This window comes from Gopherus evgoodei, chromosome 1, assembly GCF_007399415.2.
Source record: "Gopherus evgoodei ecotype Sinaloan lineage chromosome 1, rGopEvg1_v1.p, whole genome shotgun sequence".
Lineage (NCBI taxonomy): Eukaryota > Metazoa > Chordata > Testudines > Testudinidae > Gopherus > Gopherus evgoodei.
The window spans coordinates 55133590-55161463 of record NC_044322.1 but is presented as its reverse complement, the minus strand read 5'-3'; the positions used below and the strand labels follow the sequence as shown (position 1 = coordinate 55161463).

The following is a 27874-nucleotide window of genomic DNA, read 5'->3' as shown; positions in this document are numbered from 1 at the left end:
GGACTTCAGGGAGCTTTAGATGAGGGCCTTAAAGAGTGTTTGAAATATAAAAAGACAAATAGTCAATCTGTTCAGTGTTAAGGATCTGATCATACTATAGAAAGTACAAAAAACTTTCAGCCGCTGTTGACTTTAATGGCTTTTAAGGGTTACCAATACCATGGAGGGTCAATGTTGCAAAACAGTTGTACTTCTAAAGTTGTATTTCCACTCACTCATAACTTCCTGTAAAATTTTCCTTTTGGTTTGAATTTATGCTATATTTGGGCTCATCAGAAGGTGATGAATTTTGTTGACAGTTTGAGGAAAATCATCTCCAACGCTTTCTGCGTTCTGCAACGCTGATAAAAAAAAGGCATGCTTTCCTCTGTATATTTTTGTAATACTTTCCAGCACCACTTAGTTAACTCAAATTAGAAACAGCTGAACTTTGAAATTTGTCATTTAAACTGGTTATTTTTGGAGTACATCCACAACTAAATTTAATAAACAACTGGAAGGATAATGAAATTATGATTTATCAGTTGGTTATAATGCTTCAGAGCATGCTCAGTAGGCATCCACTAAGATTTATTTATTTCTGAGCACAGCTGAAGAAGCCACTTTCCCACCTTTGTGACTGCACAATGCATTTATTCTCTCTGTCTGGCATAACAGGGCTGATGCTCACATGTGCTGCTCACACAATCTAATTGAGGGCGATTCTAAGGCTTGGTCTACACAAGTTTTTGTAGCAGTATGACTATTGTGGGTGGGGGTGTGATTTTTTTAAACAAATATTTATATTAATACATCCCCAGTGTGCATGAAGGTATTCTGGTATAAACATGCTTTATACCAGTATAACTATTCTCATTCAGGAAGGGGAATAAATTATACTGATAAAAAGCACCTTTATACTGGTATAACTGCATCTTTACTAGGGATTTACTAATATAACTATTCTGGTTTAAAAGAAAAGTCACAAAGGGGCAATTATATTACCTTCAATAGCATGAAAGCTATTGAGGTGGTATAAAGAAAGTGGACACAGATAAACAATGTAAACTATCTAGGCAGCAAAGACATAGTGTAATGAAGACATCTCCAAAAATGCTCATTAAAATTAAATTTGATAAAATAAAAAAAATTTCAGTTTGCTGAGTTTGTGTATTTTACTGCAATTTTGTAGGTCAATTCCAGTGTTTGGACCATTATGGACCCAATTCACAGCTGCCCTGCACCTTGTATAGTTATTTACAGGGTGGAGTTGGTAACATTTTAACACACTTTGCACTGGTAATATGCACAACACACAAGAGGCCTGATTCTCACTTATTCCATTCCTGCACTTGTGGCTTAAACACATTTGCATTCTCTGTATTCTGGGGCGTGGTAGACACCATCCTACCACAACCACTACAGAGTAAACAGATAGCCACCTCCTCTGCTGCTGCTAATTGCTGGGCTATTGAGTGCTGAGATAAGAAGGCTGCATGAAAAAACAGCTCTCAGGTAGGCTGAGAACTGGTGAAGGGAATTTGCTCAGCAGCAGATTGGTAGGAAGCTGCACAAGAAGCTCGCCTTTCCCTGAGAGAGTACTGGAGGAAGTAGTCCTGGGAAAGGCACCTGTGGACAGGTGGAGATAGAAAGCAGCCCAGGGAAGCAACAAGGAATTGTAAGGAGCAGGTTTTAGCTTCTTCAACATAGAATTCCTGGGATTCTGCCAGAAGGGAAGGCAGGTGTGTGTTCTCCTACCCTCCTGAGAGAAAGGGATATGAAAGCCTCTCTGAGGAAAAGGTGGCAAGGACTATAAAACTCAGCCTGGGACTGATGACCTGATACAGGGTAACTGGACTTTTGCCCTGTGGGATTACTCTTTATTACTTGAGGAGGGGTGAGATTATAAATGACCTGTGAGAAGAAGCTGATTGTCACAGGGACAGACTGCTGTCTGGTGGGGGAAACTGAGTTGGAGCCACTGCAACACCATGCCTGGCCATGAGAGGCTATGTTGGCAGGTAAGTGACCTGTGACATGGGGCTATGAAGGAGCCCGCCCAAACCTGGAGTGACTAGGGTTACCAGGTTTGGTTGAACGTTAGCGTTGCCAACTCTGACTGAAGTTATTCTGGGAGATTTCTGCCCCTGCCCCCCAACATGACATAATGTCATTTTCTTAAACTATCCTATTAAAATCTCCCAAATTGCTTTCAACAGTCACTGGGAGATCAATTCCAATTCCAGGCCAATCCTGGAGGGTTGGGAACCCTATTGGACGTATTCCTGGAGGTTTCCTCACATGACAACCTTTAATTAAAGATTAAGCTTTAATTCCTGTAGACTCTGGGACAATCCTGGAGAGCTGGCAACCCTAGGAGTGATTTGGAGCAGTTTCAGAGCCGCTCCAACTTACATACTGCTTCCATGGGGCCTTGGAAGTAGAGAATTTCTAGTTATGTCCCCAAATCCCACCCTTACATGGAGATCTGTGAACTGTGTTCACAGGGCCACTGCACAGGCAGTTCTCCAAGGGCCACTCCTGTCCACTCTAAGGCCCACTTCTGGTGCCAGAGTGCTGTAAAGGAGCCTTAGTAAACGAGAATCAACAACTGTTGTACCAGGTAACAGTGAACTGGGCCACACCTAAGATTGCCAACGTTGTATTTCAAATATAAGGGACTGTTTGTTAGCACACAACCCCCGTCTTCCTGATCTTGTCATTGTTAATAATAATAAGCAGTACTCCTTTACATTCGCCAGAGGTATTTCTTGCTGCTTTTTGCAGCAGTCAGTAACCCCCAGTCTCGTTGTACAGAGATGAAAAAATCAAGGATATCCCTTGTACTAAAGGACTGTTGGCAACCCTATATACAGCACTGAGATTTAAAAGGAGCCTAACAGAGTTAGGTGCCCATATCCCATTGAAATTCAATGGCAATTGGGCACCCCACTCCCTATGGCACCTTTGATAATGCCAGACTAGAACTGTAAGCCAAGTTAGATGACATGGTGCCAGCGGCAACAGACAGGCCATCTACATTAGGGCTCTCAGTATTGCTAACGCTAGTAGAGGTCATCCCGTTCTGTTAACAGTCAAAAGATTTGAAAACCTTCTCTAATACAGACTGCACTAAAATACCCATCTAAGTATTACATTTTCTGAAAACTGTTTACAATTACTGCCAGTCTAATATTTCAGATAAGTTGTTTACTGAAAGCCCATATTTAGAAATGTGAGCGGCTGTGAGTTGCTGAACAGCAGAGCCTTTTTTGGCAGTTTGTGTGGAAGATGAGATGGAATGCAATGTGAGAACAAATACCAATTCTTAAATTGACAAAATACCCTTAAGAAAATAAAAGCTGTGCTATTATGCTTACTTCCTCTTTCTTGCTATTGGTTTTGCGTAATATTTGTTTTTTACCCCCACTAGCAAGCTAGCAAGCTGCAAGTTTTGGATAGCTAAAAGCAGAAGAAGGAAGTGTCTTACTGAATTAACTGAAAGGAATAAGAACTGAGGTAGGATAAAGTTAAATATATATATATATATATTTATATATACACACTTTAGTCTTTTCCTTAAAAGTAGATTAAGACTATTCAAAATAAGAGTAGGAGGAATTTTAGTTATGACTTGTTTCTTGCACCAAGTTTTGTAGTTGCTAGAAAAATTAAGCATCTACTCAATTCATCTATGCTAAAGCTAGTCTAGGGTGTTTTCTTTGAGAAGAGATATCCATGTAAGATTTTGTAATTAAAAAATATTTTGGAAGATGAAAGATAATAAACTAATGGCAGAGTCGACAAAGTGAATTTCCTTTGCTTTGTACTAGCAGCCAACTGTAGATTTTTGTCAACTGTAATCTTTAGGAGGGTGGGGATTGTGTTTGTGTGTGTATATGCATGTGTATGGGAAGAGTGAATAAAATGTCAATCATGTCTTGACAAATGTCCAATTTAATTCAGTACAATGTTAATTACAAATGAAATATAAATGAGTTATGTTTTCATAGTTCTGATCCTGAAAAGATACGTAGTATTCCAGTGAATTGTGACTTGGTTGTCCGTTTAATGTTATTACATCGGGTTTTCTGACAAGGCAATGGCTAATGCAAGTTATATAACATTAATTAGGCTATGTCCTCACTGCCCATCTTACAATTGTGCAGCTGTGCTGATATAGCCATGCCCTTGTAAGGGACACAGCATAGTCGCTCTTTGTCGCCAGGAGAGAGCTCTACTACTGATGAAGCACTGTCCACACCGGTACTTTTTGTTGTTAAAACTTTTGTCGCTCAAAGGGGTGGTTTTTTTTCAAACTCCCGAGTGATGACCTTGCCTAAGTACTTGGCATTGCTATTCTGATAGTTCTGAGAACTCACACTAGAGCAGATCTTATTCAGACAAAATATATTTTGACTAAACAGCAGAGCATCTGTACTTCATATTTCATGGTGAGAAATTCATTTAGCAATGTGAACACTGTACTTCTGAAAAATTGAGCTCATGATCCTACTTTGTAAGCAGCTCCCATTGATTTGAGTTGGAACTGTTCGTGCTCTGCACCTCTGAAAATCAGACCAGAAAACTTTATATTTACACATGTAATATGCATACCACTGTAACATACCCTATCCAGGAGTGTTCATTTCTATTAAAACATGGTGTGAAGTTATTTTCTATAAAGTACAGAAGTCTTAATATTGATAGTTATTTTATCAGATGTTTTAAGATCTACTCACCTACTTGAATAGGGGCTTGTGAATAGCTGAAGTCTGAGAAAGAGTTGTTTTAGTTTCTTTGCCTAATTTGTGTGTGTGGTAAGTGGGATCTGCCATTGATTTGTGTTTTTGTTTACACTAATTCTGGTCTCATTAATATCAGTGTAAATCAGGAATAACCACTAAAGCTAGTTGAAAAGATTGTGGCAAAACATATTTTCACTTAAAAAAAATGCAATTTAGAGAACCCTGAAATTTTGCAAAATTGTGACTATTTTACCAAAATCTTTTGACAGAAAATCTTGGTTTGTTTTTATTTCAAATTTATGGTTTCATTCAGGGTTTTCCTGTAGCCTGTAACATGATGAATGGCTGAGAGCGCATCAGTACAGTTAGCCTAGGGATTGGCAACCTTTCAGAAGTGATGTGCCGAGTCTTCATTTATTCACTCTAATTTAAGGTTTCATGTGCCAGTAATACATTTTAATGTTTTTAAAAGGTCTCTTTCTGTAAGTCTATAATATAAAACTAAACTATTGTTGTATGTAAAGTACATCAGGTTTTTAAAAAGTTTAAGAAGCTTCATTTAAAATTAAATTAAAATGGAGAGACCCCCGGGCCACTGGCCAGGACCCGGGCAGTGTGAGTGCCACTGAAAATCAACTTGCGTGCCGCCTTTGGCACACGTGCCATAGGTTCCATACCCCTGGTTTAGGCACTTACCCCTCATGACTGAGGAGTTTGTTCACGACTGTGTCTGCAAGCAGAGAGAGCAGACTAGTTCTCTTTGCATCAATGGCTTTTTGGGAGGATTCCCCAGCACAGCAGGTTACAGGTACTCTTTTTTTTTTTCTCTGAGCCCTATACCTGTGGTGGCTCTACTGCTGCATGATGGAGTAATTATTGATTGCACATCACCCACAGAAAGCCTGGCTGCATTTCCCTGTCCCCTCTGTTTTGCAAGATGAAAAGAGGGACTATATGCAGTAATTGTCTGTCCCCAAAAAGAGAGGATTTTTTTCTGATGCTGCTGAGTAGTCTGAGAGCTGTGTTAGTGGATCTGGGAGATATCTGCTTGAAGCTTGCAAAGTTGTGTCTTCCATGGAGCACTTCAGGGTGTGAAAAAGAAAGCAATCTTCCAGAAATTGTATGCAGCATGAACAGCCACAAGTGATGGTAGGGGAATCAAAAAAACACAATTTGCCTGAGGTAGACAACTCTGAAGAGGACTATTTCTGTGGGGCACAGTCAACCACTCCGGGTGCAAGAGGAGCTGAGGAGGAGGAGAATGGTGCATCTCAAGTTAGTCCAGCACCACATGAGGCTAAGCCTCAGCAGCAGGGCACTGGCCAGAGACCATCAGCATCCTCTGAAACCTTGTTCCACTATGCTGCTTCTGGAATAGATGTGGTTGATGCTGGTACTCACACTCCCAGGTGGGAGGAAGGTCACTGCCTCCATCTCTGCTGCGCATGGTTTTGATGGGAACTCTAAGGGGAAGGCAGTGCTCCCATGCTGCATTTCTCTCAGCAGCAAAAGTCACTACTATCACAATCCCGCCCCCCAATCCCCTGACAGTACCAGTGTCATTTGCTAACTCCTGAAAATGGAGGATGAGTCTGGGCGTGACCCCGAAAGGATGGGGATATCAGGGATGGTTAAAATCCATCAAGCACAATCAAAGAGTGCACATGATGCAACCAGTTAGCTCAGAGCTTACAGAAAAGCAAACAGCAGCAAACTCCAGAGCAGAGGCTGACTGTGACACCACCAATATTTTCTATGACTTTGTCAGCTAAGTCCAGCAGCATCCCTCAACAGTACTTAGTGGAGTGTATTCAGAGTGGGCAAAAACATGAATGCAAGCACCCTGTGACTGTGAAACCTGACCACAGTAAGCAAGGATGCTGGCTGTGGACATTCTTCCTTTCACCCGTGTGGAGGGAGATGGCTTCAGACACTTTGTGGCTGCAGCTGCCCCCAGGTGGCAGATCCCTAGCTGCCCTTCCTGGCAAAAAAGGAAATGCCAGATCTGTGTGCTGCAATGAGAAGTACAGAATAGTATAGCCTAGGTGGGCAAGTGCAGCAGAACACTGACATGTGGACCAGGGGTCAGATGACTTCCTACATGGCTGTTATGGCCTGCTGGGTGAGCAGCAGCAGCAGGAAGTCTAGCAGCAGCATTGGCACCTATACCCTCACTCGACAGCATGCCATGCTTTGGATGTCTGGGTTTGAAAAACAGCACACCTTCTGGAACATCTTGGATGTGCTGTGCTGTCATGGGTGGCACATGAATCGCTGTCTCGGGGAGGCTAGCCCCTAGGTCCACCCCGTCCACCTGCGGCCCTGCCCCTTCTGCACACCCCCAGCCCAAAGGCCATCCTCAGCTGCTGGCCCTGTCTCCAGGCTAGTACTTCCCAGCCCCCAAGCGCCAGGGCCACAGCACAGGGGGAAGAGCCATAGAGTGGGAAGCAGCTGGAATGGGCCTTGGGGGCAGAGCATAGGCAGGGCCACAGTTGCTTGTTTGGGGCGGCTCAGCCTCCCCCAGCCTACAATACCTACTGCCCATGTGTGCTGTCTTAGAGGGGTAGCTAAGGCCTAGGGTGACCAGATTCCCAATTTTATAAGGACAGTCCCAATATTTGGGGCTTTTTCTTAAATAGGTGCCAATTACTCCCCCACCTCGTCCCGATTTTTCACACTTGCTATCTGGTCACTCTACTAAGGCCCCCCAACTTCTTTGTTGTGTCTGTGGCAATGAACTACAGAGTAAATTGTGTGGTGTAGGATGGTGACTTCCAGTATGTCCCTTGCCTCACTTGCTGCTTCAATCTGATAGAGGGAAATTTTGGAGGAGGGATGCAGAGTTGCAGGGACTGTCTCAGTGGCCAATAAACTATATGGTCACTTCAGACATTCCTATGCAGTGTGCCACAACCTTAAAGACCAGCAGGAGTCACTCAAACTGTCATCCACCAGTTGGAACGCTCCCTTTTACATGCTAGAACGGCTCTACGGGCAGCCTGCAAGCATTCTGCGTCCATAAAGTTGAGGCAAGTGTAACCCACATACCTCCTGGGTGTCGTGCTCTGTTTCCTCGAGAGGCACCGAAACCACTTAGAGATTAATGAGTCTGCTACAGCCTTAGCTAAGGACCATGTGGCTTTTAGCTCATGCAATAGAGGCTCATGCATTTAGCTTCAGAAGTCCCAGGTTCAGTCCTGACGACCAGGGTCTGTCAGTGTTACACAAGCACAGACATCCTGTGACATCCTAAGGCACACTGACCTCACAATTAGTCAGTGAGGATGACACAAGAATCAGCCAAGTAATTCCCTCACTGTGCCTGCTGAGGGGAGAGAACTGAGATGCATGCAGATCTACTTCCAGGAATGGGATGACATCACTGGAGAATCACCAGTGCAAATCATGCTGACTACTCTTCTGGTAAATTGCCATCTTCAAGGCATCAGGGGAGAGTGCTGCTGGGTGATAACATGTCTAAACTCCCTGATTCAGTGGTTCCTTCCTGTGAGCAGAGAATGAGGAGGAAAGAATATGGCATTTGAAAAACAGATTGATGGAGGTAGCTAAAGTCTGCTCTGCTGAGTTTTTAATTTGCTGGGGCTGGAGAGGTGGTGTTGTGAGCAAACAAGCTTTTCTCTCCACTTATGCAATTTTTTTCTTCCCAGGTACTATGAAAATAGCAACAAGTTTTGGAGGACACTTGGTTTTACTGTTCCACATTCACAGAATAAATCCACATGTAGCTTTTCATAATTCCCCTCACATTGGTCTAGCTCTGGCTTCAGTGTGGAAGCCACACTGTAGGTGGGTGGAATGTGTGCATGTGGCATTTGCATGGATCTTAAGGGGGAATACTGGGAAGAATTTGGATCAGTTCTACTATAACTGTAAGCAAGCCCACAAATCAATACTAGAAGTTATGCTGTTTGCTGGAATGGCTACCTTAATGCATTTCTGTAACTTAACTCTAGCATGAGGATAGGTTATTGACCTACTGCCCAAGCCCCAGTGTGGAAGGCCAGTGGACTGCTTGTCTGCACCTTACACTTTGACCTTCTGGCTTCAATAACCCTCCCAGGAGCCAAAACTCCCACAGGCATAGCTCTGTGTTACTGGAGCGCACAAACCTTCCCAACATCCACAGGGAAAGGAGTAAAAGTTAGGGATGATAAAAGTTCCCGTTTGTAGTTATGGAAAACGCTTTCCTAAATAAAACAACATTTGTTAGGAAATGAGTTAATCATTCCAGAACAGTGACTTTAGAATATCTTTAGGTGCATAACAAAGAAGTCCTCGAGGAGACCCCCACCCCAACCCTCAAGGCAGGAGGCTGAGGAATTGCATAGCATGATGGTGGTGTAGTAGGTGCCTACTATAACATATGTGTGTGGTTGCTGGGGCCCAGCATTGGGCAGTAATGTTATGGCTCTGCTCCTCAAGTAACAGCACTGTAACAAAGCAAATAACTAATGGATAAAGGTTTGAGGGCCCCTTTATTCCCCTTGCTCATTCTATGGGTCTGGAGGCAGGATGGACAGAATCAGGGTGGTGGCCCCAGCCTGCCACTGGAAGAACTCCTTCTCTAACTGGGCACGAAGGTGATCTTGGGCATCCTCTACCTGCTTCTGTGCCATAGCTGCCCAGTCTGGCCTCAGACTAGAACTGCTGTCAGTCCCAGGCTGCAGTGGAGAGCAACTCAGCCACCTGCTCCCTTACTGCTTGCAGGCCCAGTCATGCCCAGTCCCACTCCTCCAAAATAGGAGCCAAGTGAGGTGTGTGGGCTGCACTAGCAAGGGAGCTGGTGCTGGGGCAATGGCCCAACTCTGGTGCAGAACAGCATGGGGCTAGCAGCAATGGGTGGGAGGGGGTTGGGTTTCACCCCCTGCACCTCCCCAGGTGCTGCCACCTGACATGGGACTAAAAGCTGTGGTCCCCGATTTCCATTCCTAGTACACCAAGCAGTCACTGTCATAGTGGTGCCAGACAGCCACATTCAGCTGCCCTGCTACCACAGTGAAGTGCTCACACCCTATGGTGCACTGGAAGTGCCTTCAGGAGCATCAGTAAGTTCCCTCCTTCTCCCCACTTGTCCTTCCCATCTGACCTTCATCCCGTTCCTACCTTATTACTAGGGGCCTACCAAATACATAGCCATGGAAAAACATGTCACAGACTGAAATCTGGTCTCCCCGTGAAATCTGGCTATTGTAGGTGGCTGTGGTATTGCCACCCTTTTTTCTGCTGCTGCCGGCGGCACTGCCTTCAGAGCTGGGTGCCCAGCCAGTAACCGCAGCTCTCTGGCCACCCAGCTCTGAAGGAAGCACCGCTACCAGCAGCAGCGGGGAAGTAAGGGTGGCATGGTATGGTACTGCCACCTTTACTTCTCTGTTATTGCTGGCAGTGGCAATGCTTTCAGAGCTGGGTTCCTGGCAAACAGCCATCACTTTCCAGCTGCCCAGCTCTAAAGGCAACACAGAAGTAAGGGTGGCAATAATGCAATCCCCCTACAATAACTGTGTGACCCCACCCACCCACCCACCTAACCCTGTTTTGGGTCAGGACCCCCATAGTTGAAGCACCATGAAATGTAATATTTAAATATCTAAAACTGTGACATTCAAGATTTTTTAAAAAATGCTATGACAGTGAAATTTACCAAAATGGACCATGAATTTGGTAGGGCCCTACCCATGGTTGCTTTTAGGTATGTGAAAGATTTTTAAAGACAGCTCCCTCCCTCTTCCCTTTCCTGCATGGAATGACTAATTAATATCAAAATAGCCACTAGGGCACTTTCTGTTACAAGTCAAAATGTTTTGTTATTTCCATTCTGCAAGAAACTTTGAGGTTTTGCCCCAGTTCAGAACAAAACTTCAGGAAACCTTAAGGTTTATTTATTTAGGAAAAGAAATGTCATTTTTCAGTTAATTCTAATAACTATGATGAAATCAAGTGAGTTACATTGATGTGATCATAGCAGAATCAGAATCTGTTGTGACAAAGTTCCTCCTCTACCTTGGTGGGTCCTGCGCTTATTGGCAGATTTGCTCACCTCAGTGATCTCCCCCACAGTCTGGATCAACTCCTCCTGTGTCTGATCAGGAGTTGGGAGGTTTGGGGGGAACCCAGGCCCACCCTCTACTCCAGGTTCCAGCCCAGGGCCCTATGGATTTGCAGCTGTCTATAGTGCCTCTTGTAACAGCTGTGTGACAACTACACCTCCCTGGGATACTTCCCCAAGGCCTCCTCCAAACACCTTCTTTATCCTCACCACAGGACCTATCTCCTAGTGTCTGATAACACTTGTACTCCTTAGTCCTCCAGCAGCACACCCTTTCAGTTTCAGCTCCTTGTGTCTCTCACTCCCAGCTCCTCACACACACTTCCTCTCCTCTGACTCCTCCCCCCACCCCCAATCTGACTGGAGAGAGCTCCTTTTAAAACCCAGGTGCCCTGATTAGCCTGCCTTGATTGGCTGCAGGTTTTCTAATCAGCCTGTCTGCCTTAATTGGTTCTAGCAAGTTCCTGACTACTCTAGTGCAGCCCCTGCTCTGGTCACTCAGGGAACAGAAAACTACTCACCAGTATATTTACCCTCTACCAGACTCCTGCACCCCACTGGCCTGGGTCTGTCACACTGTATTTTTAATAACTTTTCAAGGTGCCTAGAGCCTTGTGTAGGCATCTTTATGCATCTAAATCTAAAGAATTAAAAAGCAGGTAAGAGAGGTCCCTGCATAGAAGATGTACAACCACCAGCAGTGCTGCCTAGTGGTCAGGTGGTGATTGGCAGAACATCTCCCCATTGAAGCACATTCCTGTCCTTCAGAACCCTCATCCCTAGAGTTTCCAGTTCTCCCCTATAGCAGAAGGGCTTTGAGAGCTGGGTCCTTGAACAGCCAATCTTTTCCAGCTGGCCTCACGCCAGAGGTGAAGGCTCTTCTCCTTGTATTGTCCACTCAAAGTGGGTAGAGGAACCCAGGTCCACCTTCTTCACTGTGCTCCAGTCCTGGGTGCAATGATGGGTAGCCTGTGGTGGCAAGCCACTGCCCCTTCTCCCCAGACCACTTCCTACCCCAGTCTCCTTCAGCTTCCCAGAGTAAATCACTCAGTCAAGGTTCTGACCCTCACACTCCATTCCCTGCTTCTCTTTTGTGGGTGTGCACAGGGTTACATTGTCAAGTCCTAGGCAATGAGCTTGTGGGTAGTACTTTCTCCTCAGATCAGCCATCCACTGCCTACCTCCGAACTGCTCTGCTTCCCTTTTAAAAGCCATGCCTTCAGGTGGGGCTGCATGGGCCCAGAGCTGATTCTTAAATCCTTGCTCTCCGGTGTTGGGTTTGTATATCCCATATTTATTTCAGAAATGCTTTAGTGATATGACTGTGAGTTCATCCAGAGTTTACTGGAATAATTATTAAGGATTGGGTTCAGCTCTCATTGAAATCAAAGGAAAGATTCTTGTGACAATGGAATGACTTCAGTGAGAGTTGGATTGAGATTTAAGGAAGGAGAATGTCCCATAATGTGCATAAACCCTAATCTGCACTAGTATTTGTCCCTGAGGCTTTCTTTGACACTTAAAAGCATCAGATAATTAGGTGAGCCAGAGTGCAGAATCACGGCCAGCTCCTACAAGCTGGTTCCGTTATTACAGACAACTATCTAGTATCCTAAAAGCCAGCTGGCACAGGAGGGCTCAGCAATGCAAACAAGTTTTTGTAGTTGCTCTCAGCTAAAGCACATAAACTAAAGAGCTTTCCTGACACACATTACCTATAGCACCTGAGGCCTGCTCAGGGCCCCCCTTAGTACTGTGGAACCCAATTGGTCCATGATTTGAATTTCGCTTATTTCATCCTCCCTGTTACCTCAGACAGGATCATGCCACAGCAGGTTGTCAATAGCTCTGAGCACAGGGCACTCACTTGCTATTTGACCTTCATCAAGGTACTTAACCTCCCTATTCCTCTGTTTCCCCATCTTACTTCACAGGCTTAATTCATTATTACTGATAAAGCTAAGCATTGCTACATGAGAGTGCCTCCTAACCAGAAGCGGCTTTAGGTATTTTGCCACCCCAAGCATGGCAGGCAGGCTGCCTCGGGGCATGCCTGCGGGAGGTCCTCCAGTTCCGCGGCTTCGGCATACTCGCCACCGAATTGCTGCCAAAATCACAGGACCGGTGGACCTCCTGCAGGCAAGCCACCAAAGGCAGCCTGCCTACGCCCCTCACAACGACCGGCAGGGTGCCCCCCGCAGCTTGCTACCCCAGGCACACGCTTGGCGTGCTGGTGCCTGGAGCCACCCCTGCTCCTAACCATATGTATGTCAACGCAACTCTCCAGTTCTATAGTTGTTGTTGTTGAATGTTTGGCTGGTTGTTTTTGTAAAGCAAATACTTCTAATCTTAGCAAAATAAACCATAAAACTTCTCTACTTGGAGTACTTTGGGCTAGTTTGTATCCCTGTAGAAGGGGAAGGCCCATCCATGCAATCCCATAAAGGGGAAAATCCTGTTCCTGATTCCATTCAGACAGACATCATATGCAGGTGAGTTTTTTTAGAGGGGAAAAATTGAACTGCCTGAAATACCTTTGATACCATAGGATTTATCTTTCTTTTCAGTAGGGAGTTCTACCAGAACACTTCTCTTTTCATTAGGGGGGAATTAAATAGAAAAGAATTTCTCTACTAGGATTCAGTCTCTGAAAGTTGAGGCCTATGGAGTACAGTTGTCCAGCTCCCTGAGGCCCAACTGAGGAAAGCACTTAAGCATGAGTGTAAGTTCCTTTGAATTCAATGAGATCTAAGCGTGAGTTTAACTGCTTTTCTGAAAGAGCTGGTGATCCACACAGTTCTAACAGCTACAGGGTGCAAGGAGCCAGGTAAGTGTTGGCTATCCTAGGTCAGGATCCCAGTGTACATAGGATCAATCACGTCTTAACCTGCCTCTGCCTGTGAGTTGGTAGATATTATTTTCATTTCCAGATGGATAATTTGAGACATACTTAAATGAAGTAGCTTCCTTTTCCAGAGCCACCCAGCAAGTTAGTTACAGAGCTTGGAACAGACCTCAGAATGCCCTGAGTCTTGTCCTCTATCAACAAGAACATACCCATTTTCACTGTTTACAGTGGGACAAATGAAAACACCTATTTTTCAGTCATTTTCTGATTTTTTTTTTCGGGGGTGGGGATGGGGGGTTAAAATTGTCCAGACTTGGTATCTGCCCAAAGATGAGTATTTTGGGAGATGCTGAGCAAAAATACTTCAGCCATCTTACATATGTAAGAGTAAAGTGACCCATTTCCCCATGACTGATCAATCAACCAAAATATTCTGTAGCTTTTATTTATTTAAAAACACTGCTCTGGCTGGGGAGGAGAAGCTGAAATTTAGTAGGGAAATAGCTCTTAGTGAGAAACCATTAATTTTAGTGTTCCAGTGAACACTGATTTTTATCTGATTGGATTATGACCTATTAAAAATCACTCTGCACTTGTACAGTACAAATCCTAATCAGAAAATTCTACAGAACTGTAAAGTGTGCAGCTGTGGACAGCCATTCGGTTTACATGTGAGTGGCTGATTTATGGCAGCTGAGCATTTAATTCTTTGGAGAAGTGAATGAGGCCAGGACTTCATGTTCACTGTGCACATTAAGACAGTGAAAAATACAGAATAAAGATATATAAGTAATAGGAAGGAGGAAAGGGAAGGAGGCATAAAATCAGGATAAACTTTTAAAATGATTTAACATGACATTTGACAGCAAAATCTCAGTTACTGAAAATACACAAGTTTTGGATATATTGCATAAAAATGAGGCTGACCATTTTTACTGGAATTCCCATAGCTAGAACACACACCTCTGCTCACTAGAAAGAAAAAGTGGTAAAACATAAGGGACTACATAAAAGTTAGTACAGAAACTGGTTGACAAACTTCAAGTGAAATATTTTCCTGTTGGAAATTGACAAAATCCCATTTTCCATGGGGGAAAAATACCAACTTCAACATAATCTTCTACCAGGAAAATCTCTACATAAAACACTTTGGTTTGGGTCAACCCATCATGTACTTGAACTGATGTTTTACCTTCTAGGAGTTATAGTTCTGGCTGCCTCATGTTCTGAATCTTCCACAGGGACCATGCTCCCTGGCTGGATTGCATCTTCCATCATGCACCACAGTCTTTGTCCCTGTGGTTGAATCACTGCAGAGCATCTTGTGAGTCCCATGGGGCCACAGCAGGAGATTGTGGTGCATTTTGGAATTAAGCCTCATAGCAGAGAATGTAGTCATAATGGACCTGGAACTGCAAAGCCTATTAGACACCATGACAGTACAGGTGAACACAGACATTAACATCAACACAAAATAAAATATTTTGAGATTTAAAAATAGAAATGTTTTGGAACTTTTCATGCCACAGAAAAGTTTAGATATTGACTTTTGCTTTTGTCCTGAATTGGAGTGAAATGTCCAAATACCAGAATTTTCCATGGGATAGAAATTCCATTTTTGATCAGCTCTATTACCAACGTCGCATCTGCCAATCTGACTCAAGATCTCCCATCCACAGAATGACCAGTGATAACTTGCTTATTTTGCATGATCAAAGAAAAGCACTGCATCAGGTGCTGCAGCTGTTGGCACTGCACTCACCTTTAGAAGACTGAAACTTGAAGCTTTTACTTGAAACTTTAGCTTTTGTATTGCCAGACAGCAGGTACTATCCATAAACTGCAATAACAATGACACTTAGCATATATAGCGCTTCACATTTTGAAGTTCAGTACAAACATTAACTGATCTGTATTCACTGGGGCATGGTGAATAGTTATTAATTTAACTAGCTTTTATTTTTCCACTGCTATTTACTGCTTTTAACTTTCAGTCAAATGGTTGCAATGCTGACTTGAGGGATGATGCGGCGTAAATTTCACAACACGTTTTTTTATTTTCAGGAAGCCAGAAGACTCAAACGTGACTGAATTAGTTTCAGAGATGTGCCAAAATGACAACGCCACCAACACGTCAAACTTGGACAACTGCTCTATTGATGACTTCAAGCATGCTGTTTATCCCACAATATATGTCACAATATTTGCCTTAAGTATCTTTGGAAATGGCCTTTCCATATATGTTTTCCTGAAGCTTTACAGGAAAAAGACTCCAGTGAATGTTTTCATGCTGAACTTGGCTATTTCAGACCTCCTGTTTGTGTGGACTTTACCCTTCCGGGCCACCTACTACTTGATGAAATCTCAATGGGTATTTGGGGATATATTTTGCAGGATTGTGTCTTATAGCTTGTATGTCAATATGTACTGTAGCATTTATTTTCTAACTGTGCTGAGCATTGTTCGTTTTGTGGCTATTGTTCATCCTTTCAAACATTTGAAACTAACCACCATCAAGTATTCTAGAATCATATGTGCGGTGATATGGGGTTTTGTGATGACAGTTAGCAGCGTGCTGCTGTTCAAGGAACGCTTCGGCAAGGACTACCCATGCAAGTGCTTAGATCTCCAAGAAGAGACTGTACAGAAGCTGCTTGTGATGAACCATGTTGTACTGACAGTGGGCTTCCTCCTCCCATTTTGCACAATAATTTGCTGCTATGTGCTTGTGATCAAAGCTTTGCTTAAGCCCAGGGTTCCGAAAGCGAAGGTAAGAGCTTCTCATAAGAAGGCAGTGTCAACCATCGTCATCACTTTATTCATGTTTCTGCTTTGTTTCCTACCATATCACATACTAAGAACTGTCTACTTGCTGGAAAAGTGTAAGGCCTTTATGGCCAACTGTTGCAATTTGCTGGCTAAAGGAGCAGTCATCACTCATTCCCTTGCTGCAATGAATAGTTGCCTAGATCCTGTACTCTATTACTTTGCGGGAGAAAACTTCAAAGAGAGACTCAAAAGTATATATAAAAGGTAGAGGGTGAAGAATCAAATGGACATTCCTTATTGGGAGTATTTTCTAATGATCAAACCCCAGAACTGGAGGTGAAAGATCATGGGTTTTTTAATCTATGCCGCTGACTTGCCATGTGACCTGGGGTGAATCACGTAACTCTGTGCCTCCATTTCCCTATCTCCAAAGTGGGGCTATTCAGAGTGGCTAGTATCTCAGAACACCGTGTGAATTTTCTTCATAAACGGTTGTAAAGGGGTCCAAGATCCCACCCTGGGATTATGCCTATTTCTCTTCCACTGAGTAAAAACCAGCCAAAAAGAGGCTTTTGTCCTTTAAGAAGCCCTCTACTCCAGAGGACTTCATTTACTGGTAACACAAACTGACAAAATAGACCTTTAATTCTGGGAAACAAACTGGGTTTGTGGTTTTGTCATCTCCAAACTCTTGCTTTTCTCTCCCTAAAAGCACCCACAAGCTCCTTGCATTCTGGATCCACCTGTTCCTCAAAACTGGGATTACTGGTCCCTCTCTCAGAGTTGCCTATCCATTGGCTACTCCAACCCTCAGAGCATAGTCTCAGTGCTTTTCAATACCCTGATCCCTCCCTAGGCATTACTGTTAATTGCAGGCCTCTTTTCTTTAGTAATGCCTTTTTTTTTTTCCTTTCTCATCCAGGGAGCATCTTTAGACTGCTCAGGCATCCTTTTTATTGGGATCAGGTGCTGCATCACTAACTGGCCAATAAGCCACCACTGAGAGTACCTAATTGCTCTCAGGTGGAGTTTAGGGGGCCATTGTAGGCCAGTTAAGCCTTGATTTGCTTTGAAGGGCTACTTGCCCCAGGATAAAAGGGTGTGGAGAAACTCGGATGGATGATATTATAGAAATGCAAAGTATAATTTTCAATAACTACCACTGAGATAGCTTGAGGGGAGGGATAGCTCAGTGGTTTGAGCATTGGAGCACTTGAGCTCCAGCTCTAGCCTCTCCACTGTTAATGTGCCAATCAGACTGCATTATACAGTCCTAGTCTGCCCCTTGGATAATGCTGACTTGGAAAATTTGTTTTAGTCTGAAAATAGGTAGGTGAGAAAGCTCTGTGGCTAGGTTTACAGGATTGGACCCATGAACTCACTGGGCATTTGTATAATTGAATTCTAAAGTTCCTTGTGAATAATTTGACTTGTGTATAAAGGATTCCCGTCTCCATATCAAAAGGCCCTTTTATAAGGTGCTATACACCTAATTACAGTAGAATAAAGTGGGGAAATATTCAATAAATTGAGTGGACAGAATATCTGAATATTTGCCTCTGCCAGTAATCACTCTGGGTTTTTACCCCAAATGCCCACTATCACGCTGCAGTTCTTGTGTGTGTTCATAAAGGGGGATAAAAGAAACATTCTTTACATATGGATATGCTATGCACTTGCCTCCTTTTTTATTAACTTTTACTGGTTGTTGCTGTGATGTTTTTATTGAGAAAACTATTGCACAGGTTGAATACAAATATTTCCCATGGTTAAACTCCTGGGCTCAGGAACAAGTATACACTCAACAGAGAGCACATAGCAACACCAGTCCTCTTCCCACAAAAGTTGAAGCAACAGAGAAATGGCTTTTAAAAGCATGACAATGTCACAAAAACCAATGGGATTTCTTTAAGCTGATCAATAAAATGATCAGGAACATTAATCAAAATTTTCAGAACATGTAAATATGAAGCTATTCCTTTTTCTGTGTTTTGGGGTTTGTTTGAGTTTTAGGAAGGATCAACCTCATCCTTATAGAATGTTGGTTGCAAAATGAATTCAGTAACCACAGCTGCATAATAAACCACACCTACATACATCATTAGGACTAAAGCTTCCATCCTTTATTTTCAAAAGCACAAGTCTCTTTCACGGGAGATGAAGAAAATTGTTCTTTGCTATAGAAAGACCCTAAGTTGCAACTGGTCACAAGATACCAGTATATTTCCACACTTATTGTGCCTTATCTTATTTCTAGTTAAATCAAACCATTCCCATTTATGTCAGTGGAGCAGCACGGAGACCTCAAACCACCCTCAAGAAAAATTGTTGATGTATTTGCTCAATTTTAACCTATTTTCTTCAAGCACAAAAGATTCCAGAAGATCTAACGCTAGGGAAAATTTTAATCTTTTATAATCTAGAGGGGGACAAAAATAATAGACAAATCAAAATTTCAAATTTGGATAATTTTTTAAAAAATGACCTGTAACTCCAAACAGATTGATGTGCTTTCTACAACCTTTGAGAAATTTGTCCTTTATCATCACAATAAACCTACCTATTTTCAGACTAAAACTAATTTTCCAAGCCAGCATTATCCAAGAGGCAGACTGGGACTGTATGATGCAGTCTGATTGATACATTAACAATGGAGAAGCTAGAGCTAGAGCACAAGGAAATATTGCTCCTCATGTTTATCTTTTATTTGCATATCCCCAGAAAGGGAGTGGTCACAACTATATTTGTTGAGTGACCACATGAAGTAGCATAACACATTCTAAGGGAATATTTGCATGCCTGTGAGCAGCTGTGTTTGCCTCGTGTCTTCATAAATGGGAAGCATGCTAGTGCCTCACTAGAATTACATCACATGCCCTACAGTGTAAATTCTCTTTTTCTGTATTATAAAAAAGGCCTATATATTTAAAATGGAAACTTTTACAGTTTAAAGAATATATTAATTGGCAAAATGATGACATCCCTCCCCGAAAGATATGATAAAAAAAATCTAATAGGAGTTGAAGAACTTAGATTCTCTCATATGCAAATGATAAAAAAAATCATTCAAAGAATCACTTTCTTCTAACAGGACACTTTATTAGAATAAGAAATAGAAGATTTTCTTATTCTCTCTCTTTCTCAGCTTCCCTGTACCATCTCTGGCTACAATCTTTCACAGTCTACCTCTGGCTTAGTTTCTGAACTAGCACATTATGATTACTGATTTATCATTTTGGTGGATGAATGGAAAAATTAGGGGGAAACATTGTTTTGGGTCAACCTGAAATGAACATTTTTCAGTGAACTGAAAAAGTAAAAAATAAAAAATCATTTAGAGTTGAACAAAATGTTTCATTCAACCCAAAATGAAATGTTTTGTTTCATTTTTTAATTTTTTTTAATCTTTTAAAAAAATAAAAATTGAAGTAAAATTTGAAATGAAAAGTCATATTGAACTGAACAATTGAAACATTTCTAAAATGTAAAAACAAAACATTGAGACATTTTGGAGGTATTTTTATTTTTATTTTTTAAGAGAATAATTTGGCAAATTCAGCGCAAATTTGTGAAATGTTTCAGTTTATCCAAATCTGCATTTTTGGGGCATGAAAAAAAGTTTCACCCAAACAATTTCACCCAGGTCTTCTCACGATACCTATCCTCACTCCCTGAGCCGTCTGGGAAGGGTGGGATACCTGCAATGCTGTAATGCATGACTTTTGAGCAGTTGATCCACATAATCCATGGAACAACTGTCCACAGCTCCCTACCTTTCTTGACCCACTCATCCCCCACTTAATGGATATGGGACTCCCCTGAGCAGCTTGGCTAAGCTAAGATAAAGCTAAGGCCCACGACCTACCATTTCTGCTATCAGGTCTGCATGGACATGAAACTAAAAAGCCATGTCATTCCAATTCAAGAGAGAAAATACCTCAAGTTCATGTACACTCCTCTCTCCTTGCCCACTTTCAGTTTTTGGAAGGAAGTTGTTCCTCCTTTCTCCGTTATTACAAAAGCTGTGCCAGCTTTGCAATTCTCCTGTGGGAGCAACTCTTCCTCTACCCTTCCTCAAGCAGCTATAGATGCTCCCACCCAGCTCTTCTAAGCTACATCAGATCCTTGTTCTGATGGGGGAGGGTGCACGGGGCTCTCTCTTAGAAGCTGGAGTAATCAAAATAGCCAGAAACATACACATAAAGTCAAAGGCAATGCAAATTGGAAAAGTGCAGTATATCAGCTGTAACTTCATGATTCAACTAATGTTTTGACTCTTAATGGTAATTTTCTGAGCCAGACCTGGATGTGCATTAGCCCTTTTAGTCTTTGATTATATCATAAGTAAAATAGGAGTTTTAAAGGTCCAAATTGTGACAGAATGGGAATTAGTCATAATATTTTGTGTGAACATTGTGCGTGCCTTGGTTTTCCCTGTGTGATGCATGGTTAACTAGATGGTGGGAAAAGGTTGGTTGCTTTTTGCAGAGACCCAGAGATACAAGCACAACTGATGTTTAACTTCCTGAGGTCCCATGCTCATGGAAAGTCCAGGAAGACAATGGCCTCTCCAATGCCTGGACATTTGGCACGTAGCAACAAACAACCCTGGGTGGCCCACCCTCCTTAGGCAGACAGCTGGGTATGACCAGTTGGAGGACAAAGGACTGGGGAAGGTCGAGCTGGGGTTGTTAAGTATGGACTGCTGGAGTCAAGAGAGACGCTTCTGGACTGGGACTGAAGAGGGGTCAGAAGGCTCTGGACTGACCCAGATGGAGTATGCTGTAACTTTCTGTTCTCCATGTTAACTAAGGACATGGGTGGTGGGTTAAGGACCTGGGTTAAGCGATGACACCTCAGAACATGGCATTCCAGAAAGGACAGTGAGTGTCCAACAGAGGCAACAAGCGACCAGCAGCCGCAGAGAAGAGCAGCGGCAGCACACAGCTAGTGGCAGCAGAGAAAAGCAGAGGCAAACAGCCAGTTGCAGAGGTGCACAGCAATCACAGGGACATTGCTCAACCCCACCCCTCCTTTCTTGAATGGGAGGTGAACCTCTATGAACACACCTCTGAACTCTGGGTCTTTGCTAAGCAAGGACAGCCAACTGTGAGTGGGGTGCAGAGAAGGGAGAGGGGAGCTCCCTTCTCTGCACCCCACACTCATTAAAGACACACTCATTCATCAGACTCCCACCGTAAGGTGGGAAATTGAGGCAAAGGACAATTCACTGTGGGAGTCTGGTTTTTGCTTATGGTTACATGCTTTTGAATGTGGTTATGGTGTTCTCACAAACTAATGCTTGGTTCCTTTTCCTTTTTATTAGAAGTTTTCTTTTGTTATACACAGACTCAGTGCTTGCGAGTAGGGAAGTACTGCATCTTAGAGGTGAGTGTCAAATTTTCCCAGATTACTGGGTGCAGACTTCAGCTGGTTCTGTTTTGTATTGTTCAGAGGAACCCCTAGACATTGAACCTGGCCCTTGTTGTTCTCATCACTGCCCGGCAGAAGGGTTACATTTATATATATTATTTATTTTTATTCCCCATTACTCCAGGGCTCAGTCTTTATGAAATGACAACCACTCAAATTTCAAGTCATAAATGTTACTTAAATGTCTAAGTATTTGGCTGCAATTACACATTTCTGTGTGCTCGGAGGCCAGGTTGAGCCAGTCTCCAAATAAGGCTCATAGAAACACAAAAGAGTGCTTTAAATGAATAACTTCTATTTTATGTTCACATCTCTCTAAATTTACAGTACCCAAATACTGTATGTTCTTTTTAACCTTTAAAAAAATGTGTGTGCAGGCTGAGACCTTGTATTCTTAGCTTCAAGCCAAAGCACGTTTTTATGACCAAATTTTAAATTCTGAGAAACAGAAGTTCATAAAATCACTGACAGTTTCTGATCTGTAGCTGCCTATAATACTAGGTTTGGCCATGAAAAGTCTCTACTGTGCTGTTTCCCTTCTGTATTCTGTTTCTCCTTGCAGCTGGTCTTTCGTTGTTTTTGCATTGGGTGGGTGGAATTGTTTGTTAAAAGGAACATTGTTCATTGCTGGTTGGAAATCTCATCAGAGTTTGAGTAAGAATTCTCTATAAATACTGCTGGTAGTCAGGGTGGGAACCACAAGGGAGAATAATCCACCAAAAATGTGAAAAAAATAGTCAACTTGAGAGCCATTATGTGCATTCAGAACAGCTTTTTGATTGCCAGCTGAGAAGTCTTTCTGATTGCTCCTTCACTACTGGAAGAGAAAATAGTGAACTCTTGTTTGAAAGGAAAATACACTCTAAAATTAATACTTTACTCTTACAAGTTTTAAAAAACTTTGTCTGTGAACCTAGATTTTCCAGCCCACTTCAGCCACTCAGCATTACATTCTAGCTACAGATGAGAATTCACATAGTGTAGGGGAAATATCTGTCAGTGTAAATCTGATGGAGATAGCATAGCTTCCTCCCAGCTCCCCCCCTTGAGAGATGGATGGTGTCCATTAGAGATGTGGCAGGAGTGTGGCACACCTGCTACACCTATCCTTTGCTGGTGAAAGGTCACTGTGATGTTATCTGATTACAGTATAACCATATAGATCATTGTTGCAACCAGGGCTTTGGAGCCATGCTCCGGCTCCGGAGCAAGCTCCAGGCAAAAACCTGCAGCTCCACTGCTCCAGAGCTGCTCCACGCTCCAGCTCCGGGCTTCACTCCAAAGCCCTGGTTGCAACTATTGTTATATATTAGCAGCAAATATTGTACAACAGTTGTTGAGTGAGGTGTCTATAAAAAGGTTATGTTTTGCTTGTTATGAATATACTATCTGTATGCATGTATCATTTTTGTATGTAAAGTTATAAATATTGGAATATCTACCAACTTCATGGGGATTGTTTGCCCCATTCTTTTCAGTTCACCCTAATTGAGTGACCATAGCTATCCCCCACTGCAACACTGGGCACAGCCAGATATACCATGTAAGATATCTGCAAAAAGTTATAATTTGCCAGATATGATGATCTTATTTATAGGTTTGTATCATCTTTTGTATTATCAGTTATAGATATGTATGTATGTCTGTATTTCAAACTTGTGCTATGCTTCTGGGTGACACCCCCAGAGAGTTTGGCATCAGCAGTGCCTAGCCTGCTTGATGGCCCATTAAGGACCATCAGCTATACAACCGACCCATTGAGAGAAGGCAGATACACCTTGTGACTCAGCAAGGCATGCAGGGACATGCCTATGGAGAGAAGGCTAAGGCTTTCGAGCCATGTGCTGGGCTTGTGTTTGAAACAAAGGAAGCATAGGCCGCATGGCAAGAGACTAAGGCAGCTGTACCGTCTCCATTTTGTCTTCAATCCTGCTTCTTATCACTGGAGGAACTTTGCTACAAACTGAAGCTCTGAACAATGGACTAAATGACCCATCCAAGCTGTGGATGTGTTCCAGAGACTTGACTTAAGTCATCAGTTTATTCCATCACTGCTACAACCCTGAACCAAGAAGTTTGCCATTACTGTATGTAATTGATTCCTTTAATCAATTTTAACTCACCTTTTTCTCTTTTTATAAATAAACCTTTAGATTTTAGACACTAAAAGATGGGCATCAGCATGATTTTTGGGTAAGATCTAAGTTATATATTAACTTGGGTGTGTGGCTGGCCCTTTGGGATCAGAAGAACCTATAGTTTGATGAGAGTGGTTGTAAAGAACCACTCATCTCTGAATCCAGTGTTTTTGGTGGTGATATAAGAACTGGAATGCCTGAGGAAACTGCCTTCATGTTTTCTTGTTAGCCAGTGTGGTGAAACAGGAGTTGACTTTAGTAGCTGGTTTGGTATATCTTATAAAAGGATAACCACCAGTTTTGGTTCGTGTTTGCCCTATTTCTCAGCAGTTTGTCCTGAATTTGGCATTTTCAGCTGCGACCCACTAAGACTGGTTACAGTCACTTAGGGACTTTATGCCAGTGTTGTAAATTAGAGCAACCCCTTAGCTGTTCTAACTTCTGCCACAACTGGATGGCAAAAGATTGGAGAACCACAATGAACTCCATGGTGTTCATCACTCCACCTTGTGCCAAGCAGAGTTCAGAGTAGATTTCAGCCCCCAGACATCAGCCAACCCCTTATATACTCCATGAAGAATAGAACTAACAAGCTCCAAAACCCACATCTCTATTGCTTGAGCTAAAAGAGCTCTCCTTAGTATGGGGATTATATAGCTACCTTACTGGTCAGCCACTATGGCAGAAGTAATTCTTTCCACAGAGCAGAGGGCAGTGATACTGTAACAGAGTTACTGTGCTGGCTGGGTCTCTGTGTATGGCACATCTACAGAGAGTCTCTAAAGGTGGGTCTTCCGCCAGAGGAGAAGCCGTGTGGTCAACTGTAATGATTGTTTTCACCTGTGACACAATTTTGGTTCTTTGGAGTCAGTCTTTGCAATGATGGGAGAAGCTCCAACCAGCCCGCTTGTAAATTTGAGCACTCTGATTGGCTGCCCAGCCCACTTGCCTACCTTCTGGGGCAGCTTAACCAATCAGAGCTTCTGCAGGCAGGGCCTACAGTACTCTCTCTCTCTCTCTCCTCTGCACCTCTCTCAACCAAAAGCCATTCTCAGGGGAGGGAGCCAAAAAACCCAGTGGCAAAGGGTGCTTTGTCCAAGCAAACAGGATGGTATCTTTGTTCCTCCTCCTCTACCTCCCTGCAGCACCTACACTAGGAAGAAGCAGGGGGAGCAGAGTAAGAGTCCCTGGAGCTGCCCACCCTAACATAGAAGGGGCAAAGGGGACCCTGCTGCAGTTCCCCCTGCAGGACTGGGAGAGTGGGGTGAAGAAGCTCAAGGGGAGCACAGGTGAGGCTGAGGGAGCTGATCTGCACGGGGTGGAGGCAGAAGTAATGGGATGAGGGTTTGGAGTGAACTAATGGGAATAGGTGGAGGGAATTAATTGCTGGGCAGGAGACATGCAGTAGTGGGGGTGAGAGCTCTTTCAGCAGGGGACAAAATCACATTACCCAATACATTTGAAATAGTTGGTAAGACTAATATTGTCTCTCTCACACACACAGACACACTGGAGATGGGCAGGGGTGTGGTGCAAACATCAAAAGACAGACCTAACAAACCCATTATAGTGCTTTTTAAAAATCTCATGGTGGGGGGGCCAATGTCATGATTTTGGAGGGGGATAGGGGAGGGTGTGTGACCCATGATTGTTGAGCTTTTGAGATGAGCAATAATGGGGAAGTAAGTCTCAGGAAGTAATCTTGAGAGGAAGTTCCAGAAGTACCCATGCTTCCTGTCTGGAGAGAAAACAGAAGTGTTTTGGTGTGAGCAACACCAGCAGTAGGTTGGGAGGAGCTGCTTCTATCCCCTTTCCAATATTAAATGCATAGTCTGTTCCCTGAGCTCCTCCTGGCCAGTGTCATCACTCCTAACAAACAGACTTTGCTTCTTTTGTGTTAACCTGCCAGTGAGGCTACGGAGTCAAGAATAACACACAAGCCGCTTCAGTGCTGACTGAGCTGGGTTTAAGTTGTCCTTAGCTGAAGACTGTGGCCTCGTATATGTATGAGACCATGGATCTTCACTTGCAGTCTGTGAATACGTTTGTCAGACTACTTAACTCTCATTTTCTAAGCCAAAAGTACTGTTAATTTCTCAATTAAGGATTTTTAAAATAAATTATATACAGAACCCATAGTTCATTCTCCCCTCCCACTCTCGACCCCCAGCCAGACTGTAATACCTTTAAGGTAGGTGAAACTGTGGTCCTTAATTTTTGTACTTAAGATTGAGCCTTCGAGATTGAAAAAAATCACCTCTCCTTTATAGTTTGGTAAATTTTACTTAGCATTTGGTTGATGAGCAAAGTTCCACACTCAGTTTCCCCAGTGCCACACCATTAGCTATAGTGTGACACGTGGACATTTTGAGCAGCACCTTTTTTTTTTTAAACAAATGAAAAATATGCAAAATATTTCAAGCAGCTGTAGGGGCATGAGTGAAACTAGAACAGATTTTGGCCAGATATCTATACATTAAAACTAGCTTCCTGAGGGCAAGCTGAAATTAGAAATGAAATCCATTGTGTACAAAAAGGTGCCCAAACAAAGATGAAGGTTGAAATTTTGGCTCTTAGAAATCACACCCACTCACAGTCGCTCACTCTCTCTCTTCATGACTGCCAGAGCATTCAGTTTGACTGCAAGAAAGATAAAATGATTTAACAAAAATTCAGTGACTTCAGTACTAAGCCAAGAAAAATAAGAGTGCTAGTAAAACATTCAGAACTTTAACCTTCATATACCCACCTCCGACTGCACCTATGTTCCCAGTCATAACTAATTTGGAATTCTCCTGACTCTTCCCTCTGTTTCCAGTTTCTAAACTAGATTAAAAAGATGAAAATCTAATCCCCAAAAGTAAAAAGCACAATAAAATTATACTGAAGACTCAAGAGAAATTGAAATTGATTTCAAGGCAAATATGATCTTCCTCCAGTAGAATATATTAGAGCCTGTTGCCATATACAAATGTGTAAGAAGCAATCATGTTTTATTGTTTCAGAAGAAGATATTCCTTAAGTGGAAGAGGTAATGGAATGCAGTAGAATTGTTCTGCTCCTCTGGGGATGTTGGGTCATACATTGTGGAATTGTCCAGATTCTAGCAGCTTTTTTAAAGAAAGGTATCAACTTCACTGCATATATATATTTTTAAACCTGAAACCATACCGGCAATAAATGTTAGATGAGTGACACAAAAGAGGATGTTGATAATGTGGTATCTGTCAGGGTCGGCTCCAGCTTTTTTGCCGCCCCAAGTGGTGAAGCAAGGAAAATTAAAAAAAAGCCGATCGGCGGCACTTTGGCGGCAGCTCAATCGCACTGCTTCATTATTCTGCGGCAATTTGGCAGTGGGTCCTTTGCTCCCTCTCTTCCTCTTCGGCGGCATTTTGGCGACAGCTCAAAGTGGAAGAGAGGAACTGAGGGATTCGCTGCCGAATTGCCGCCGAAGGCCCCAATGTGCCACCCCTTTCCATTGTCCGTTCCAAGCACCTGCTTCATTCACTGGTACCTGGAGCCGGCCCTAGTATCTGTTATGTTAGGAGGTGTAATGGGGTCCATGACCATACTGAGCAGAGACAGAAGGGGGAGAAGAGCCTCTCTTGACTACAGGCAAGCAGCCTGACCATGCTGAGAGAAGGAATGGGGTAGAAAGGCCTGGGATAGTGAAGGGGCAACAACCCTGTACCAGGATGCCTCCAGAAACACAGCCCAAAGGAACTGAAGCAGACCACTAGGCCTTATTAGAGCAAGGTCAAGGACCAAGAACTGTCCTGACTGGGGCTAACTCAATAAAGCCAGCTGGGGGCAGCAGAGACCCCTGAAACACCACAGCCAGGACCAGTGACAGGAGGTAGAATAGGGATGCCAACTTTCTAATTGCAAAAAACCG

The 27874-nt window shown here is 43.0% G+C and overlaps 1 protein-coding gene across 5 annotated transcripts; it reads left to right on the top strand.

Moving 5' to 3' along the window:
- The first annotated feature begins 1461 nt into the window (after positions 1–1461).
- Positions 1462–19712, top strand: CYSLTR2 (cysteinyl leukotriene receptor 2). Of its 5 annotated transcripts, none has more exons than XM_030564999.1 (3): positions 1462–2000; positions 3421–3498; positions 15704–19712. In XM_030564999.1, exon 3 carries the CDS (start codon positions 15744–15746, stop codon positions 16674–16676), a length of 933 nt encoding a protein of 310 aa, XP_030420859.1. In that variant the 5' UTR covers positions 1462–2000; positions 3421–3498; positions 15704–15743; the 3' UTR covers positions 16677–19712. The 5 variants fall into 5 exon arrangements, with proteins under 5 accessions (XP_030420859.1, XP_030420851.1, XP_030420841.1 ...); XM_030564991.1 differs by having other exon boundaries at positions 3413–3498; XM_030564981.1 differs by lacking the exon at positions 3421–3498.
- The last annotated feature ends 8162 nt before the right edge of the window (positions 19713–27874 follow it).

Bases quoted from the DNA above. Each gene is read 5' to 3' on its own strand.
- CYSLTR2 (XM_030564981.1), top strand. From the start codon at position 1,981: ATGAGAGGCTATGTTGGCAG. The intron at 2,001-15,703 runs GTAAGTGACCTG...TTTTATTTTCAG, and splicing joins ATGAGAGGCTATGTTGGCAG to GAAGCCAGAAGACTCAAACG.